Source organism: Schistocerca nitens, chromosome 1 (genome assembly GCF_023898315.1).
Source record: "Schistocerca nitens isolate TAMUIC-IGC-003100 chromosome 1, iqSchNite1.1, whole genome shotgun sequence".
Classification (NCBI taxonomy): Eukaryota; Metazoa; Arthropoda; class Insecta; order Orthoptera; family Acrididae; genus Schistocerca; species Schistocerca nitens.
Genome location: NC_064614.1, coordinates 1,170,934,072 through 1,170,955,077, shown reverse-complemented (window position 1 = coordinate 1,170,955,077; position 21,006 = coordinate 1,170,934,072). Strand labels below are relative to the sequence as shown.

The window sequence follows — 21,006 nt, the reverse complement described above, 5'->3', positions numbered from 1 at the left end:
CCCCGAACTTGTCCTCTAAATGCTCCACAAAAAACTGGGGCTTGGTGGACATAAACGATTCCCCATCAACTCGCGTACACACAAGGAACCGGGGTGAATAGTCTCCACTGCCTTCTTTTGCCAGACGTTCCTCCCATGGAGTGGCCAGGGAGGGAAATGATCGTGGTTCGTATTTCCTGCCGTTGAGGTTAGACCTCGATCGCTTAGAGACTGCTGGTGGAGGCCCACCAGCGAGAGATGATGTACCACGCTTCATTGCAGGTCATCCGCCCTGATGCCACCTACTCCGACCAAGGGCCCTCCCCACGGGCGCCACCCAGCCGCAGCAATAGCCACCTGGCAGGACGGCCATTGCCGGGAGTCCTGATGCCCCAAGGAGATGGGCATCTACTCCTTGGCATACGTGGGGAGTTAACGGCGCTGGCATCAGTAGAGCGATCCCTGTGTTGTCAGGGGGCTACAACCAAGAGGGTACATGGCGGCCCCACCACAACGGACTGGCTACCGTGCTGGATCTTAGGTGCAAAACTGTCCAAGGTCGTCGTCGCAGATAAAAGAAACACTGCAGAGTGCAGCGTGGTAAGCGCCCAAAGGAACGAAAACGAGCGGGACAACATTGCAACGACGAGAAAGCCGGCTAAAGGTCTAATTGCACGCCCTTCCCCAATTGGCTCGCTCTTCGGAATAATTTGGAAAGATGGAGGTCAAACCCGAGAGGGGACCATCACATAAGGCCGAAAAATTTGAGACTCCTTTTAGTCGCCTCTTACGACAGGCAGGAATACCGCGGGCCTATTCTTACCCCCGAACCCGCAGGGGGGACACACGGTTGTGTTAGGTTTGGTTAGGTGACAGTAGCGACGTTTATCGTCTGGAGAGAATTCATATAGAAGCCCGTAGTACTCAATCCTGATGCAATTTTTGTGTCGTATCGTCATAGTAAGAATACATAAGTTATCATAAACGACCTGTAGTGCAACGGAAAAATGTTACACAACACCCACACATGGTTCTGTGAGGTGTTCGTAGCGACGTTAGTCTCCCGGCCAGAAGACGTCATGACTCAATAGCGACACAATTTTAGTGTTGTATCGTTAATGTCAGGAGGCAAGGGTTTTATTAAGCGAGCTATAGTGCATCGGAAAAAAGCTACACAAATCCCAGAAGAGGATTGGTTAGGTCACCCACTGTAGCGACGTTTGTCTCCCGGGGAGAAGTCGTCATGAAGCCCATAGTACTCAATCGCGACGAGTTTTTGTGTGGTTTAGTTAATTTCAGGACGTCAGAGATAGAATAAACTACCCGTAATGCATCCGAAAAATGCTACACAAATCCCAAACGAGGATCGGTTACGTGACAGTAGCGACGTTAGTCTTCCGGGCAGAAGTCGTCACGAAGACCGTGGTACACAATTGTGATGAAATTTTTGTGCCGTATCGTGAATGTGAGGATACGTAGGTTATAATAAACGACACTTACTGCATTGGAAAGATGTTACACAACTCCCACACAAGGTTCTTTTAGGTGACCGTAGCGACGTTAGTCCTCCGGAAAGAAAACGTTATGAACCCCGTAATACTCTATCGCGGCGCAATTTAAGTGACGAATCGTTAATGTCAAGAGGCAAAGGTTACAATATACGACTTGTAGTGCATTTGAAAATAGCTGCACCAATCTCAGACGAGTATCGGTTAGGTCACCTTACCGACGTTTGTCTCTCGGGGAGAAATTGTCATGAAACCCGTAGTACCTAATCGCGACGCAATTTTTGTGTCGTATCGTTAATGTCATGAGACATGCGATACAATAAACGTCCTGTAATTGGTCGGAAAAAAGCTACCCAAATCCCAGACGAGGATCGGTCAGCTGACAGTAGCTACATTAGTCTTCCGGATAGAAGTCGTCATGAAAACTTTAGTACACAATCCAAATGCAATTTTTGTGTCGTATCGTCAATTTGAGGATAAGTAGGTTATAATAAACGACCTGTAGTGTATCGGAAAAGTGATACAGAACTTTCACCCAGGGTTCTGGTAGGTGAATGTAGTGACGTTAGTCTTCCGGAGAGAAGTCCTCATGAAACACGTAGTACTTAAAAGCGACGCAATTTTTGTGTGGTATCTTACTGTCAGGACGCAAGTGTTACAATAACGACCTGTAGCGCATCGGAAAAAGGGTATATAAATCCCAGACGAGGATCGATTAGGTGACAGAAGCGACAATAGTGTTCGTGAGAGAATCCGTCATGAACCCCCTGGTACTCAATCGCGACGAAATTCTTGGGTCGTATCGTCAGTGTCAGGACGCAATGGTTACAATAAACGACGTATAGGGCATCGGAAAAAAGCTACACAATTCTCAGGCGAGGATCGATTAGGTGCCCGTAGCGACGTTTGTCTCCCACGGAGAAGTCATCATGAATTTCGTGGTACTCAATCGCACGGAATGTTTGTTGTATCGTCAATGTTAGGATACGTGGGTTACAATAAACGACCTAGTGTCTCGTAAAATTAGCAACACAATTCCCAGGCAAGGTTGCGATAGGTGACTGTAGCGGCGTTAAACTCCTGCAGAGAAATCTTCCTGAAGCCCGTAGACAACAATCGCGACGCAGATTTTGTTTCGTTTCATCAATGTATGGATGTGAGGGTTACAATAAACGACATGTAGTGCATCGGTATAATGCTACACAACTCACACATAAGGTTGCATTCGGTTACCCCTACCCAAGTTCGTCTCAGTTGGTGAAGTAGTCATCAAGCCAGTAGTACTCAATCGCGACGCAATTTTTGTGTCTTATCATCAATGTGAAAATACGTGGGTTACAATGAACGACCTGTAGTGCATCGGAAAAAAGCAACACACAATCCCAGGCCAGGTTCCGGCTGCTGATCGTAGCGACGTTAGGCAACCAGTGATAAGTGGTCATGAAGCCTGTAGTACACAATCGTTACGCAATTTTTGTGTCATATCGCCAATGTGAGGATACCTAAGTTGTAATAAACGACCTGTACTGCATCGGCAAAATGTTACACAACTCCCAAACAAGGTTCTGTTGGGTTAGCGTAGACACATTAGTCTTCTGGAGAGAAGTCGTCATGAACCCCATAGATCTTAATCGAGACGCCATTTTTGTGTTGTATTGTTGATGTCAGGAGGCAAAGGTTACAATAAATGACCCGTAGTGCATTGGAAAAACGCTACACTAATCTCAGACTAGGATTGGTTACGTCACCGTATCGACTTTTGTCTCCCAGGCAGAAGTCGTCATGAAGCCCGTAGTAGTCAACGGCGACATAATTGTTGTACCGTATCGTCAAAACGAGTGCGCAAGGGTTACAATAAACGACCTATAGTGGATCGGAAAGATGCTACACAATTCCCAGGTGAGGATTAGTTAGGTGACAGTTGCGACATTAGTCGTCCAGAGAAAAGTCGACGTGAAGCCCGTAGAGCACAATCGTCATGCAATTTTTGTGTTGTATCGTCAATGTGAGGATACGTAGGTTAAAATAAACGATCTGTAGTGCATCTGCAAAATGTTACTCAATTCCCAAACAGAGTTCTTCCCTAGAGAAGTAATGATTCTCGTAGTACCCAATCGCGAGGCAATTCTTGTGTCATATCGTTAATGTCAGCAGGCAAGGGTTAAAATAACCTACCTGTACTGCATCGGAATAAAGCTACACAAATCCCAGACGAGGATTGGTTAGGTGACAGTCGCGAAATTAGTCTTCCGGAGAGAAGTCATCCTGAACCCCGTATACTCAATCGCGACGCAATTCTAGTGTCGTATCGTTAATGTCAGGATGCAGGTGTTACAATATACGACATGTAGTGCATCGGAATAAAGGTACACAACTCCCAGGAGAGGTTCCGTTAGGTGACAGTAGCGACGTTAGTCTCCCAGAGAGAAGTCCTCATGTAGCGCGTAGTAGTCAATCGCAACAGAATTTTTGTGTCGTATTGTCAGTGTGACGTTCCAAGGGTTACAGCATACGACCTGTAGTGCATCGGAACAAAGCTACACAGCTCGCAGGCGAGGTTCCTTTACGTGACACTAGCAACGTAAGTGTCCCGGAGGGAAGTCGTCATGAGGCCTGTAGTACTCAATGGCGACGCAATTTTTGTATCGTACCGCCAATGTGGATATGCCAGTGTTACAACAAATGACCTATAGCGCATCGGATAAAAGCTAACCAACGACAAAGCGATTTTTTGTTATGTGATTGTAGCAGCGTTAGTCTAACTGAGAGAAGTCGTCATGCAGCGCGTAGTAGTCAATCGCGACGCAATTTTTGTGTCGTATCGCCAATGTGACGATCCAAGGGTTACAGTATACGACCTGTAATTCATCGGAAAAAAGCTACACAGCTCCCAGACCAGGTTCAGATACGTGACTGTAGCGACGTTAGTATCTCGGAGAGAAGACGTCATGAAGCCATTAGTGCTCGATTGCGACGCAATTTTTGTATCGTATCTTTAATGTAAAAATGCCAGGGTCACAATAAAAGGTCTGTAGCGCATTGAAAAAAAGCTACATAACTCCCAGGCGAGGTTACGTTAGGTGACTGTAGCAACGTGAGTCTAAGAGAAAAAGTCATGAAGCGCGTGTTAGTCAATCTCGACGCGACTTTTGTGCTGTATCGTCAATGTGTGGAACCAAGGGTGTAAATAAACGATCTGTAGTGAATCTGAAATAAGCGACACATTTCCAAGACGAGGTTCCGCTAGGTTACTGTAGCGACGTTAGTCCCCAGAGAGAAGTCTTCATGAAGCCTGTAGAACTCAATTGCGACGCAATTTTTGTATCGTATCGCCAATGTGGAAATGCCAGTGTTACAAAAAAAGGCCTGTAGCGCATCGGATAAAAGCTACACAACGACAAAGCGATTTTCCGTTATGTGACTGTAGCAGCGTTAGTCTAACTGAGAGAAGTCGTCATGCAGCGCGTAGTAGTCAATCGCGACGCAATTTTTCTGTCGTATCGCCAATGTGAGGATCCAAGGGTTACAGTATACGACCTGTAATTCATCGGAAAAAGTTACACAGCTCCCAGACCAGGTTCAGATAGGTGACTAAAGCAACGTGAGTCTCCCTGAGAGAAAACGTCACAAAGCGCGGAGTACTCAATCTCGACACAAGTTTTGTGGCGTATCGTCAATGTGAGAATCCAACTCTGAAATTTAACGATCCGTGGTGCATCCGATAAGAGCTACACGTCTCCAAGACGAGGTTCCGATAGGTGACTGTAGTGAAGTTAGTCCCCGTAGAGAAGCCGTCACGAAGAGCGAAGTAGTCAATCGCGACGGAACTTTTGTATCGTATCGTCAATGTGAGGATATAAGGGTGAGAATAAACGAACGATCCGTAGTGCATCGGAAAAAGGCTACACATCTCCAAGACGAGATTCCGTTAGGTGACTGTAGTGACATTAGTCCCCGGAGAGAAGTCGTCATGAAGCGCGAAGTAGTCATTCGCGAAGGAACTTTTGTATCGTATCGTCAATGTGAGGATCCAAGGGTGAGAATAAACGATCTGTAGTGCATCGGAATAAGGCTACACAACTTCTAGACGAAGTTCCCTTAGATGACTGTAACGACGTTAGTCTCCTGGAGAGAAGTCGTCATGAAGCCTGTTGTACACAATTGGGATGCAATTTTTGTATTGCATCGTCAATATGAAAATGACAGGGATATAATAAAAGACTTGTAGCGCATCGCAAAATGGCTACACAACTCTCTTAGGTGACTGTATCGATGTTAGTCTCCCGGAGTGAAGTCGTCATGAAGACTGAAGTATTCAATTGCGACGCAATTTATATATCGCATCGTCAATATAAATGCCACGCTTACAATAAAGAACTCTAGTGAACCGGAAAAAAGCTACACAACTCCCGGACGAGGTTTCGTTTGTAGAGACGTTAGTCCCCGGCGAGAGGTCGTCATGAAGCGCGTAGTAGTCAATCGAGACACATATTTTTTGTTGTATCGTCAATGTGAGGATCCAAGTGTTACAATAAATAACGTGTAGTGCATCAGAAAAAAGCTACACAACTCCCAGACGACGTTGTCTTAGGTGACTGTAATGACGTTAGTCTCCCAGAGAGAAGTCGTCATGAAGCGCATTGTAATCAATCGCTACGCAATTTTTGTGTCGTATCGTCAATTTGAGGATGTACGATTTACAGTATAGGACCTGTAGTGCATCAGAAAAAAGCTGCACATCTCCCAGACGAGATTACCTTAGGTGACTGTAGCGACGTTATTCTTCCCAGTAGTAGTTGTCATGGAGCCCGTAGTAGTCAATCGTGACGCAATTTTTGTATCAAATTGTCAATGTGATGATCCAAGGGTTACAATAAACGACGTGTACTGCATCGGAAAAAATAAACCCAAGTCCCAGACGAGGTAACGTTAGGTGACAGTTTCGACGTTAGTCTCCCGGAGAGAATTCGGCATGAAGACTATAGTATTCAATGTAAATGCCACGGTTACAATAAAGATCTCTAATGCATCGGAAAAAGGCTACACAACTCCTAGACGACGTTCTCTTAGGTGACTGTAACGACGTTAGTCCCCCCGGAGAGACGTCGTCATGAAGCCTGTAGTACTCAATTGCGACTCAATCTTTGTATCGTATCGTCAATGTAAACGCCAGGGTTTCAATAAAGAATTCTATTGCATCGGATAAAAGCTACACAACTCCCAGACGAGGTTCTGTTAGGTGACAGTAGCGACGTTAGTCTCCCAGAGAGAAGTCGTCACGAAGCGCATTGTAATCAATCGCTACGCAATTTTTGTGTCGTGCCGTCAATTTGAGAATCCAAGCGTTACAGTGTAGGACCTTAGTGCATCAGAAAAATCTACACGTATCCCAGGCGAGAATACGTTAGGTAACTGTAACGACGTTAGTCTCCCGGAGAGAAGTCGTCATGAAGTCATTATTACTCGTTTGCTCCACAAGTTTTGTATCGTATCGTCAATGTGGAAATGGCAGGGCTACAATAAAAGACCTGTAATCCATCCGAAAAAAGCTACACAACTTCCAGGCGAGGTTCCGGTAGGTGACTGTAGTGACGTTAGTCTCCCACAGTGAAGTCGTCATGAAGGCTGTAATTCTCAATTGTGATGCCATTTATGTATCCAATCGTCAATGTGAAAATGCCAGGTTTTCAGTAAACGACCTGTAGTTCATCGGAAAAAAGCTAGACAACTCCCAGGTGAGGTTCTGTCAGGTGACTGTAGCGACGTTAGTCTCCCGTGGAGAAGTCGTCATGGAGCGTGTAGTAGTCAATCGCGACGTAATTTATGTGTCGCGTCGTGAATTTGAGGATATAAGGGTTACAATAAACGACCTGTAGTGCATCGTAAAAGAGCTTCACAACTCCCAGACCGTAGCGACGTTTGTCTCCCTGGAGAAGTCGTCGTGAACCATGTTTTAGTCAATCGCGACGCTAATTTTCTGTCGTATCGTCAATTTGACGATCCAAGGGTTTCAGTATTCGACCTGTAGTGCATCGGAAAAAAGCTACAAAACTCCCTGAACAGGTTCAGATGGGTGACTGTAGCGACGTTAGTCTCCTGGAGATATCTCGTCATGTAGCCTGTAGTAATCAATTGCGACTCAATTTTTGGGTTGTATCGTCACTGTACCACTTGCATGAATATCAAGAGGTCAAATGGAAGCCCAGTTCTAAGGAAAGAAGGGAAAGCAGAAAGGTGGAAAGAGTTTATAGTGGGTCTATACAGGGGTGATGTTCTTGAGGACAATATCATGGAAATATAAGAGGATGTAGATGAAGATGTAATGGGAGATACGATACTGCGTGAAGAGTTTGACAGAGCACTGAACGTCCTAAGTCGAAACAGGGCCCCGGAAGTCGACGCAATCCATTAGAACTACTGACAATCTTGGGAGAGTAATTCCTGGCAAAACTCTTCCATCTGGTGAGCAAGATGCATGAGACAGGCGAAATTCTCTCAGACTTCAAGAAGAATATAATAATTCCAATCCCAAAGAAAGCAGCTGTTGACAGATGCGAAAATTACCGAACTATCAGTTTAATAAGTCACAGCTGCAAAATACTAACGCGAATTCTTTACAGGCGAATGGAAAAACTGGTAGAAGCCGATCTCGGGGAAGTTCAGTTTGGATTCCGTAGAAATGTTGGAACACGTGAGGCAATACTGACCCTACGACTTATCTTAGCAGAAAGATTACGGAAAGGCAAGCCTACGTTTCTATCATTTGTAGACTTGGAGAAAGCTTTTGACAATGCTGACTGGAATACTCTCTTTCAAATTCTGAAGTTGGCAGGGGTTAAATACAGGGAGCGAAAGGCTAATTACAATTTGTACAGAAAGCTGATGGCAGTTATAAGAGTCGAGGGGCATGAAAGGGAAGCAGTGGTTGGGAAGGGAGTGAGACAGGGTTGTAGCCTCTCCCCGATGCTATTCAATCTGTATATTCAGCAAGCACTAGAGGAAACAAATGAAAAGTTCGTAGTAGGTATTAAAATCCATGGAGAAGAAATAAAAACCTTGAGGTTCGCCGATGACATTGTAATTCTGTCAGAAACAGCAAAGGACTTGGAAGAGCAGTTGAACGGAATGAACAGTGTCTTTAAAGGAGGGTATAAGATGAACTTCAACAAAACCAAAACAAGGATAATGGAATGTAGTCGAGTCAAGTCGGGCAATGCTGAGGGGATTAGATTAGGAAATGAAACACTTAAAGTAGTAAAGGAGTTTTGCTGTATGGGGAGCAAAATAACTGATGATTGTCGAAGTAGAGAGGATATAAAATGTAGACTTGCAATGGCAAGGAAAGCGTTTCTGAAGAAGAGAAATTTGTTAACATCGAGCATTGATTTAAGTGTTAGGATGTCGTTTCTGAAAGTATTTGTACGGAGTGTAGCCATGTATGGAAGTGAAACGTGGTCGATAAATAGTTTAGACAAGAAGAGAATAGAAGCTTTCTAAATGTGTTGCTACAGAATAAAGCAGAAGATTAGAAGCTTTCTAAATGTGTTGCTACAGAAGAAAGCAGAAGATTAGATGGGTTGATCACATAACTAATGAGGAGGTATTGAATAGAAGAAAGAATCGGTGATCAGGACATGTTCTGAGGCGTCAAGGGTTCACCAATTTTGTACTGGAGGGCAGCGTGAGGGGAAAAAATCGTAGAGGGAGACCAAGAGATGAGTACACTAAGCAGATTCAGAAGGATGTAGGAGGCAGTAGGTACTAGGAGATGACGAAGCTTGCACAGGATAGAGTAGCATGGAGAGCTGCATCAAAGCAGTCTCGGGACTGAAGCCCACATCAACAACACCGTCAATGTGAGGACCCAAGGGTTACAATAAACGACCTGTAGTGCATCGGAAAATGCTACACAACTCCTAGGCGAGGTTACGTTAGGTGAGTGTAGATACGTTAGTCTCCCGGAGGTAAGTCGTCATTAAGCGCGTAAGTAGATAATCGCGACCAAAAATTTTTGTGTCATACCGTCAATGTGAGGATCCAAGGGCTACAAAAATTGACCTGTAGTGCATCGGTAAAATGAAACACAACTCCCAGACGAGGTTCCGTTAGGTGACAGTAGCCACGTTAGTATCCCCGGGAGAAGTCGTCATGAAGCCTGTAGTACTCAATTGCGTCGCAACCTTCGTATCGTATCGTCAATGTGATAATGTCAGGGTTACACTAAAAGACATGTAGTGCATTGGAAAAAACCTACACAAGTCCAAGGCGAGGTTCTATCAGATGACTTAGCTATGTTATTCTCCCAGAGAAACGTCGTCCTGAAGTGTGTAGTAGTCAATCGCGACGCAAATTTGGTGTCGTATCGTCAATGTGAGGTTGAAAGGGTTACAATAAACGACGTGTAGTGCATCGAAAGAAAGCTACACAACTCCCAGGCGAGGTTACATTAGGTGACTGTAGCGACGTCGGTCTCCCGGATAGAAGTCGTCATGAAGCACATTGTAGTCAATCTGGACGAAATTTTTGTGTCGTATCGTCAATGTGAGGATCTAAGAGTTACATAAAACGACCTTGATTGCATCGCAAGAAGCTACACAAATTTCAGACGAGGTTCTGTTACGTGGCAGTAGCGTCGTTATTCTCCTGGATTAGTCGTCATGAAGCCTGTAGTCCTCAATTCCGACGCAAATTTTGTGTCGTATCGTCAATGTGAGGACCCAAGGGTTACAATACACGACCTGTAGTGTATCTGAAAAATGCTACACAACTTCCAGGCGACGTTACGTTAGGTGACTGTAGGGATGTTAGTCTCCCGGAGAAAAGTCATCATGAAGCACATAATATTCAATCGCGACGCAATTTTTGTGTCGTATCGTCAAAGTGAGGATCCAAGGGTTACATTGAACGACCTGTGCTACATCGAAAAAAAGCTACACAATTCCCACACGACGTTCTGTTAGGTGACAGTAGCGACGTTAGTCTCCCGGAGAGAAGTCGTCATGAAGCCTGTAGTACTCAACAGCGACGCAATTTTTGTAACGTATCGTCAATGTGAAAATGCCAGGGTTACAATAAAAGACCTGTAGTGCATAGCAAAAATGCTACACAACACCCAGACCAGGTTCAGATAGGTGACTGTAGCGGCGTTAGTCTGTCGGAGAGAAGTCATCATGAAGCTTCTAGTATTCAATTGTGACGCAATTTTTGTGTCGTATCGTCAATGTGAAAATTACAGGGATAGAATAAGAGACCTGTAGTGCATCGGAAAAATGCTACACAACTACCAGGCGACGTTACGTTAGGTGACAGTACCGACATTAGTCTCCCAGAGACAAGTCGTCACGAAGCGCGTAGTAGTCAAACGCGACGTAATTTTTGTGTTGTATTGTCAATTTTAGGATTCAAGGATTCCAATAAACGACCTGTAGTGCAGCGGGAAAAAGCTACACAACTCCGAGGCTAGGTTACGTTACGTGGCTGTAGCGTTGTTAGTCTCCCGGAGATAAGTCGTCATGAAGCCTGTAGTCCGAAAAATGCGCACAATTTTCGTATCTTATCGTCAATGTGATAATGCCAGGGTTACAATAAAAACCTGTAGTGCATCGGAAAAAGGCTACACAACTGCGAGGCTAGGTTCCGTTAGGTGACAGTAGCTACGTTAGTCACCCAGAGAGAAATCGTCTTGAAGTGCATAGTAGTCAATCGCGACGAATTTTTTGTGTCGTTTCGTCAATGTGAGAATCTAAGGGTTACAATAAACGAACTGTAGTGTATCGGGAAAAATCTACACAACTCCCAGACGAGGTTACTTTAGGTGCCAGTAGCTACGTAAGTCTCCCAGAGAGAAATCGTCATGAGCCTTATAGTACTAAACTGCGACGCACTTTTTGTGTCGTTTCTTCAATGTGAGGATCCAAGGGTTACAATGAACGACCTGTAGTGCATCGGGTTAAAATCCGCACAACTTCTAGGCGAGGTTACGTTAGGTGACTACAGACACGTTAATGTCAATGAGAGAAGTCGTCATGATCCTCGTAGGAATCAATCGTGACGCAATTTTTATGTCATGTCGTCAATGTGAAAATCCCAGAGTTACAATAAAAGAACTGTAGCGCATCGAAAAAATGCTTCTCAACTCCCAGGTGAGGTTCTGTTACATTAAGGTAGGGCGTTAGTCTCCCAGAGAGAAATCGTCATGAAGCGCGTAGTAGTCAATCGCGACGCACTTTTTGTTTCGTATCGTCGATTAGGACATCCAAGGGTTACAATGAACGACCTGTAGTGCATCGGAAAAAAGCTACACAACTTCTAGGCGAGGTTACGTTAGGTGACTACAGACACGTTAATGTCAATGAGAGAAGTCGTCATGATCCGCGTAGGAATCAATCGTGACGCAATTTTTATGTCATGTCGTCAATGTGAAAACCCCAGAGTTACAATAAAAGAACTGTAGCGCATCGGAAAAAGGCTACACAACTCCCAGGTGAGGTTCTGTTACATTAAGGTAGGGCGTTAGTCTCCCAGAGAGAAATCGTCATGAAGCGCGTAGTAGTCAATCGCGACGCACTTTTTGTTTCGTATCGTCGATTAGAACATCCAAGGGTTACAATGAACGAGCTGTAGTGCATCGGAAAAAAGCTACACAACTCCCAGACGAGGTTACGTTAGGTGACAGAAGCGACGGGAGACACTGTAGTGGGACGCGAAATTGGAGCGTCACCCATCCACCAGTGTCAGCCCAGTTTGCAGGTGAATATAGGTTTAATTTAGTGTTTTGGTTATGTATTTAGTAATATTTGTAATGTTTGTGAATTATCTAAAGTTTTGTACTTATTTTTATGTTTCACGTACGGAGAGGGCGGCGCAACGAACGGAGACAGCATCTTCACTGCCGGGACCAGAGAGAAAATTGCTGGCCACTATACGTCGCGGGTCGACAGCCAAAGAGCACCAGAAGATCTTGAAACCGAGTTGTTGCGTCGTGCTTCTAAAAACAAAAAAAAATAAGAATTTGTAATGGTTCTACAACAATGACGTCATGGAAAGTTTAGTCATGTTGTAAATGTTCAGTCCTATCTTGTCAAGGCTCATGTTCACGTCTATATGTAGTATATATGAAGATAATAAACTAGTGTATACTACAAAAGTTTAAATACGTGTTCCGAAAATTTATTAATGAAGAATTATACTAAGGAAGAAGTATTACTGATTTATTTGACAAGATTATTAATTTTTGACAACGTACATCGCGAGTTTTTAGTCTTAAATGTTTATTCAATGTGGTTTTAATATTTATTACAGCAAATAACTTGCATTAATATAATTTCTGAGGAGAAACAAACGACGTCTAATTTGAAAAAGAATGTTTGGACTGAGTGACGTAACCATTCAGAGATAACTTTAAAAAGAATTTAAATAATTTTGAAGTGTTTTGTAACTGACGTAGGTGACGAAGTCTGCACATGGTCATATGTCAAAAGATAAACTTCTATACAAAACTTACGTCGTTACAATACACCGTGGCGACCTAATAAACAGGACTTGTTTCAACTGAGGCACACAGGTACGAAACAATTAAAACATCAAGAGTCCTTCGGAAGTAAATGCGAGCCTTCGTGGAGCCTTCACCAGCCAGCGGCGACTTCGCAGGTGTGGGCATCTGACGGAGCGCAGCCAAGCGGCCCCGTACGTCAGCTGGTGGTCGTTCCTCCGGCTCGTATTAGAGGTGTTGCTGAGGGCTTCGCCTGTCTACGGTGCGGCCGGGCGTGGTTGCAGCCAGTGACGTCTCCGGTGTTCGACTCAGCGTCCTGCCGGTTGCCGAAGCGGGGTCGCAGTATCTCAGCGGCTGCATCGACGGCTGTTACTTCTGCAGCCCATAGCAGCACACTGATCACCGAGAACTACAAACTACAATATTAGTGTCCGGAGAGTCTGTTTTAAGTTGGAAGTGGAGTGTTGTACATAGGGAGTGTGCTTTTAATAGGATTGTTGATTACAAGTATGCGTGTGTAACTAGTTAATATCTTACAATAATGTTGGGTAGTGAAATGTCAGACGAAGAGCAATCTGTGTCCGATAGGAACATGAGATCCCTTTTTAGGGCGATCGATACATTAAAACAATCTAACGGCGATTTTTTAGCTGAAATAAAACGATCTAACGAAGAATCTACAGCGAGATTAAAAGAGGAACTTAAAGGGGAGCTAACAAAATCTATAGACAGGTTACAGGAACATCTTAATGAAACCAGTCGAGAATTAAGTGATAAAATAGAGGCTTCTAAAATTGAAATGCAGGAAAAAACTAGTAAGACTTAGTAATAAGATTGCTGATAATTGTAAGAGGTTAGAAGAACATATCCAGGAATCGCGTAAGGAAAAAGCTCGCATGCGAAATGATATTACTGACTTAACCAAGAGACTAGATAATGTCAATATATTATGTTGTAAATGCAATAGACAAAAATAACGATAAGTTACGATATGACTTTTCTATGCAAACAGAAACTGTTCGTAGAGAATTATTAGAATCTATTAAAGAGGTTTCTACCAAACCTGTAGAGATTTCTTCAATAGATAATGTAAATTTAGAGACATTAACTCATCGGGTAGAAAAAGATCGTACTGAAATAGAAAACACGAAATTTTTAATTACTGAAATATGCAGTAACCTAGAGACTTCCAAAGATAATAATATTGACGAAGGTACAGAGCGTTCACATCGTGAACACAGTGAAGAATCGATATTAGCTAACCGTGTATCCAGTACAGAAATGCGAATACAGGAAATTACTAAACAGTCATCGGAATTAGATAATAATGAAACATTTCAAGTAGTAGAAGTAATAACGTAATCAGAGACAACAGTCGCATCGTGTTTGCTAGCTCGGACGACAACAATACAAATAAAGAAGTCATGGCAAGCAAATCCGACGCTACTCCGTCTCTGCAATCTAAACAAAATCCAACTAGGTCTCTCGCAGAATGTTGGAATGATATAACGACAAATTCAAATGTAGCAAGTCGATTTCCTGTATTCGAACTAGGAGGCGAACTTCACCCTATAATCTTTATAAAAGCTTTTGAAACTTCATTATCTCCTAAATGGAGTAATGAAAAACGGATTCAATATGTAATAGCACATTTAGAAGCAGAAGCTGCGGAATGGGCAGTACTGCATATAACTGAATTTAGGGACTGGGATGATTTTATTAAGCAGTTTAAACAAAATTATGGGTCAAGAGGAAAACAACAACACTTAACTTTAGAGTTGTTAGACCCTCGTACTTATTATAAACGGTGGGGAGGTTATAGGAATCATTTCGAATGGCATTTAAAGCGAGCTAAATTAATTGAAGAACCAATTATTGAAAGTCATCTAATACGAGTCCTAATTAGTAGGTTACCGTATTATGTAAAGGAAAGAATGATAGAAAGGGAATGGTCACAACCTTGTGATTTATTAGGATATTTAGGTTAGATATACTTAATAGCGAACGGGAAGAGGAGAAATTTAGATTTGGTAGAAATGAAAATTCTCGAAATAATAATAATTCAGAACCACGAAAATTTAACAACAACAATCATAGCCGGTTTCGTTGTATAAAACGTCAATCTAAAGATAAAGAGAGCCAACAAAATCGGGGTAATAACTCTAAAATGCGGACATTACACAACAACGATAATGAGATAAATCATCCTCAAGTAATTAATGAAGGTCAGGTTGTAGGTGACGTTACCATAGTACGGGTCGACCAAAGAGAACTGTTAGTCAAAATTATACAAGACCGAATTGCAATTTATCATTAAGCTGCCAAAAGGAAGGTGATTGGCACCAAGATTTACTTCATGAAGACAATCAGATGATGAAGAATATAACTTATGAACCCATTATTAAAGGATTATATAGTGTCGATCAAATTAAACCCTTCATTCCTAAATAAGTTAATATTTAGTATACGTTACATACGGACGAGCGTTCATAGTTCATTCATGTGAAGTTTTTCGTGATAGTTACGTGTTATTTTAAAGAAATGACAGGAAGTTTAAACAAGTGTTCTACAATAATCTACCGGTATTTCAAAAAAAGGAAAGATAACTGAAAAGAGATTTATATGGAAGAAATTTTTGTTATTAGGTCAGAAGGAATTTTGAATATTTTATATTTACGCGGATAGTAGAACCAAAGGGGATGGTTAACAATTTTAGGGACCATGGGCGTCCAGAGCTATATGGCTCACGAAAACAAAGCAGGGTGCCTTTAATAGAGATTTGTAATAGTGTTAATATAGAACACACCAAACTGGGCTCTCTCGCTTGTTTCTCCTAAATAAATTGCCATTACCCAACAAAGTTTCCGAAGATAAAGAAAGCCGTGACGAGGTTCTAAAGACAGTTTTTCTTGATTCCTTGTTGACCTCATGCATAAATAAAGCATTATGGAAAAGAACGACGTAAAGTAAATAATACTATTAGTTATTGTGAGAAACTTACTAATGATAAATATTTTGGAAAGAATGACTCTAGTAATTGAATAAAACTGACACTAACTTATCACAATTTGAACGCTCTGTCCTAATGTGACAACGTTAAAAAAACGTACTAAATTAATATTTACTAGCAAATATTAAATGAAAAGGCGTAATCACCATATATTCAGTTATGAATTACAATAATAGCATAATTAAAAGTAAATGACAAATAGTCACCACAATATCGTCATGAAAGGATTGAATCTATCTAAGCGCAAGAACTTTAGATTACGGAAAATGTGAGAAAAATGTATAATATTAAGAGTTAAATATTTTATATAGAAGAAATTTTATTTTCGGTTATAAACTGACAAACTGAGCTTGTGGGTGGGGTGTGTAGGGGGATGCGAAATTGAAGCGTCACCCATCCACCAGTGCAGCCCAGTTTACAGGTGAATAAAAGTTTAATGTAGTGTTTTGTTTATGTATTTTGTAACATTTGTAATGTTTGTGAATTATCTAAAGTTTTGTATTTATTTTTATGCTTCATGTACGGAGAGAGCGGCGCAACGAACGGAGACAGCATCTTCACTGCCGGGACCAGAGAGAAAATTGCTGGCCACTATACGTCGCGGGTCGACAGCCAAAGAGCAACAGAAGATCTTGAAACCGAGTTGTTGCGTCGTGCTTCTAAAAACTGTAAAAATAAGAATTTGTAATGTTTCTACAACAATGACGTCATAAAACGTTTAATCATGTTGTAAATGTTCAGTCCTATCTTGTCAAGGCTCATGTTCACGTCTATATGTAGTATATATGAAGATAATAAACTAGTGTATACTACAAAAGTTTAAATACGTGTTCCGAGAATTTATTAATGAAGAATTATATTAAGGAAGAAGTATCACTGATTTATTTGACAAGATTATTAATTTTTGACAACGTTTATTGCGAGTTTGAGTCTTAAAAGTTTATTCAATGTGGTTTTATAATTGATTACAGCAGATAACTTGCATTAATATAATTTCTGCGAAGAAACAAACGACATCTAAATTGAAAAAGAAAGTTCGCGCAAACAATTTGAACTGAGTGACGTAATACAGCGCATACGACACAAATGATGATGTTTTAATTACAGTTTAGTCCAAGAACCAATCAGAGACAACTTTTAAAAGAATTTAAATAACTTTGAAGTGTTTTGTAACGGACGTAGGTGACGAAGCCTACACATGGTCATACATCAAAAGAAAATCATTTGTACAAAGCTGACGCCGTAACACTACAACACCTGGAGAAAAGCCGTCATGAAGCCTGTATTATTCAATAGCGACACAATATTTGTATCGTATCGTCAATGTGAGGATCCAAGGGTTACAATAAACGACCTGTAGTTCATTCAAAAAAAGCTACACAACTCCCAGACTAGGTTCAGATAGGTGACTCTAGCGACGGTAGTCTCCCGGTGAGAAGTCGTCGTGAAGCCTGTAGTATGCAATTGCGACGTTTGTATCGTATCGTCAATGTGAAAATGCAAGGGTTACTATAAAAGACCTGTCGAGCATCGGAAAAAACCTACATAACTCTCAGGCGAGGTCCCGTTAGGTGACTGTAGCGACGTTAGTCTCTCCGGGAGGTCATGAAGCGCGTAATAGTCAATCGCGATGCAATTTTTGAGTGGTATCGTCAATGTGAAGATATAAGGGTTACAATGAAAGACCTGTAGTGCACCGGAAAAAGCCACACAACTTCCAGACGAGGTTCTGTTAGGTGAGAGTAGCGACGTTTGTCTCCCGGAGAGAAAACGTCATGATGCCTGTAGTACTCAATTGAGACGCAATTTGTGTATCGTATCGTCAATGTGAAATTACCAAGGTTACAATAAAACACCTGTAGTGCATCGGAAAAAAGCTACACAACTCCCAGGCGAGGTCCCGTTAGGTGACTGTAGCGACGTTAGTCTCTCCGAGAGGTCATGAAGCGCGTAATAGTCAATCGCGATGCAATTTTTGAGTCGTATCGTCAATGTGAAAATGCCAGGGTTACAATAAAGAGATCAGTAGTGCAATGGAAGAAAGCTACACAACTCCCAGACAAGTTTCAGATAGGTGACTGTAGCAACGGTAGTCTCCCGGAGAGAAGTCATCATGAAGCCTGTAGTACTCAATTGCGACGCAATTTTCGTGTCGTATCCTGAATGTGAGGATATAAGGATTACAATAAAATACTTGCAGTGCATCGGAAAAAAGCAACACAACTCCCAAGCGAGGTTCCATTAGGTGACCCTAGTGACGTTAGTCTTAGACTGGATGAGATTTGATAGTAATTCAATCGAAATGGGTAGAAAAGAAACTTAGCGCACAACTTCACTTCACAAAAGAAGGGATTGGTTGGTGGGGCATATCCTGAGGCATTAAGAAGTAGTCAGTTTGGTTAAAGAGGGAAGTGGGGAGATATGAATTGTAGTGGCTGACGAAGATATGAACACAAGTAGGTTAAAATTGTTTTGGGTTGCAGTAGTTATTCATAAATGTAAGGGATCCACAAATTAAACTAGACTGGAGAGCTGTGTCGAACCAGTCTGTGGACTGAGGAAAGCTAAAGTCAAAACTGGTTATACACTGCTTCATACTGCATACCCTTAGTAGTTTTTAGTCATGCTGTTTTAGTGTATTTGAAGATTATATTAACTTCTCACTGATAGATACAGATAAAACGCGCCGTGCAAGAAAGTTGAAAGATGGAAAGAACACATATTGGATCCATAAAAGGAAAACAAACTTGAGGACAATGCTATAGAAATAGAAGTGTAAGTAAGTGAAGATGACTTAAGAGATATGATGCTGAAAGAAGAATTTGAGAAAGCAATGAAAGACCTAAATGGAAAAAAAGCCCCTAGGGTAGACGATATTCCTTCATAGTTATTGAGAAGCCTTGAAGAACCAGGGACAACAAAACAATTTCACTTGGTGTGCAAGATATGTAAGGCAGGTGTAATACCTCCAGATGAAACACCAGCTCAAATGAAGAAAAATGTATAAATTTCAATTCTAAAATATAAAGTGTGATGTAGACAGAAAATTTTGCTTATAAGTGCATCGCAGTCGCAGATAATTGAAAAGACTTCTTTTCTTCCATCATACAGCATTGGTGATCCTTCCTGACCTTGCACGGGTAGCAGTAAGTATCTTCAGCCAAACTACCTATCAGACACAGCAGTAGTCTTTCTCATGAAACAATCTATTTGTCATTGCAAACCGTATCTTAAGTCCTATGTTAATTTATCGAGTTAGAAATTTATAAATTTCTATTTAACGTATTTCCTAGATGTTCAATGAAACATGTGTATTACATTAATATAGATCTGACGATATTACTGACTGTAACATAGTTCTAAAAAAAAAAAAAAAAAAAGACTTCCACAGTATTACACAGGGATCGAAATGTTTCTGGCCTTAGCCTCTCAAGTTAACGACTCATTAGTGTTAATGACTCATTACTCGTTATCGTGAAATTGCCTTTCGATCGTTAGCCCATCAACAAAATTGGAACTGTCAAAACGAGCCCTGTCTGAAAACTAGGTGGTAGCTCAGTCGTAAGAACTGTTCGGTTACACAACTGTAGCTAGTTGAATAATGAGCAGAACATACAGTTTTGTTTCTGAAATGAGTGGTCATAGCTTCGATATAGCAGTGAGACCCTTGTATCTTATATTTCAAATCTTTGGTTTGGTTCCCAGAATGAGCGATAGCAAAAATTTTGCTTCTTGTGCCTTCAGAGTGTCATTAAAGAGACTCAACAGTTCCGTCATATGTTTGATTTGGCTTATCTGTATCACTGCCTCTGGTCTTTACTGCGGTTATTTAGTAATGCAATTAACCGTAATAAATCCGCAGCTCATTATGACACTAATAGTAATCGTGTCCTTTCTTTTACTGACTGTTTTGGAGCCAGCTACAATTTTATGCAGATCTCTGTGTACTGGATACCACTTTCTTAGTAGCATCACGGAATTGTTGCAACAGGTTGATGCATTGCTCGCCATGCGAGATCCCACTTACAGAACGGAAATATGTCGCAAAACGCGACAGAGAGCAATTTTGCTTCTCATTACAGTGCTTGTCTGGGTTGTCATACCAGTTAGCGTACTAGGAACCTATTTGTTCATACGTGATCCATTAGCGACCATCACTCTATGCCTACAAGGCTTTGTCATGCTCTGGCGGATCCAGTTCTTCGCTGTTGTGCTGGTACTTCGACAGAGGATGGGCGTCGTCTGTGGTCAGCTGCTCAGGAGTACCCGGCCACCGGCGGGCAGTGAGGCTGAGCTGGAGGAGATGGCGACGCGCGGAGGACAGCCGGGGGCGGCACAGGCGGTGGGGGCGGAGGTGCGACGGCTGCAGCGCGCCAGGATGGCCCTCCACCGCTGCGCCCGCCTCTGCAGCCTCCACTTCGGACCCGCCCTGCTACTGTCCGTCTTGGGGGATTTCGTCGTCATGACTTGCTCTGCCTATTGGCTCATAGTCCTGACACCACAAGCAGACAAGAATGCGGAAATAGTCGTGAACGTGTATGCCCTGACTACCGTTCTGTGTCGCCAGCTGTTGGTCTGCTGGGTGTGTTCCTCTGCGGCTGAGCGCACCGACAGAGCTGGTCTGTTGCTGTCGAGGCTGCAGCCCCTGCTGCGTCCCGGGCCAGCACTCGATGTTCTGCAACTTCCTGTGGACAGACTACGAGTTTCCGCAATGGGGTTTTGTGACATCAACCTTCAGACCTTCACAACCACTGTTAGTGCTGCAGTCACTTATCTCGTGATACTTGTTCAATTTCATAAGTAAAGTACTACGTGTGGTCGTTGCTAGAATATCTCTCCTTCTAGCAGTGCAATGTACGGAAGCTCTCACTGCTGAAAACATCATCTTGCAAACATAAAATCAGAGTCAGATTACTTAACAGCTGCATGGTAAATATAGGTTATTTCTCAATTACTCGTGGTGTTTGTACAATCCAGAGGAATGTGAGGTATGTGCATCTAAAAAGCAAAACCCAATA

At 42.3% G+C, this 21,006-nt stretch overlaps 1 protein-coding gene across 1 annotated transcript; it reads left to right on the top strand.

Moving 5' to 3' along the window:
* Positions 1–20,168: 20,168 nt before the first annotated feature.
* On the top strand, positions 20,169–20,792 carry LOC126233122 (gustatory receptor 23a-like). Its single transcript, XM_049942842.1, has one exon. It carries the CDS (start codon positions 20,169–20,171, stop codon positions 20,790–20,792), a length of 624 nt encoding a protein of 207 aa, XP_049798799.1.
* The last annotated feature ends 214 nt before the right edge of the window (positions 20,793–21,006 follow it).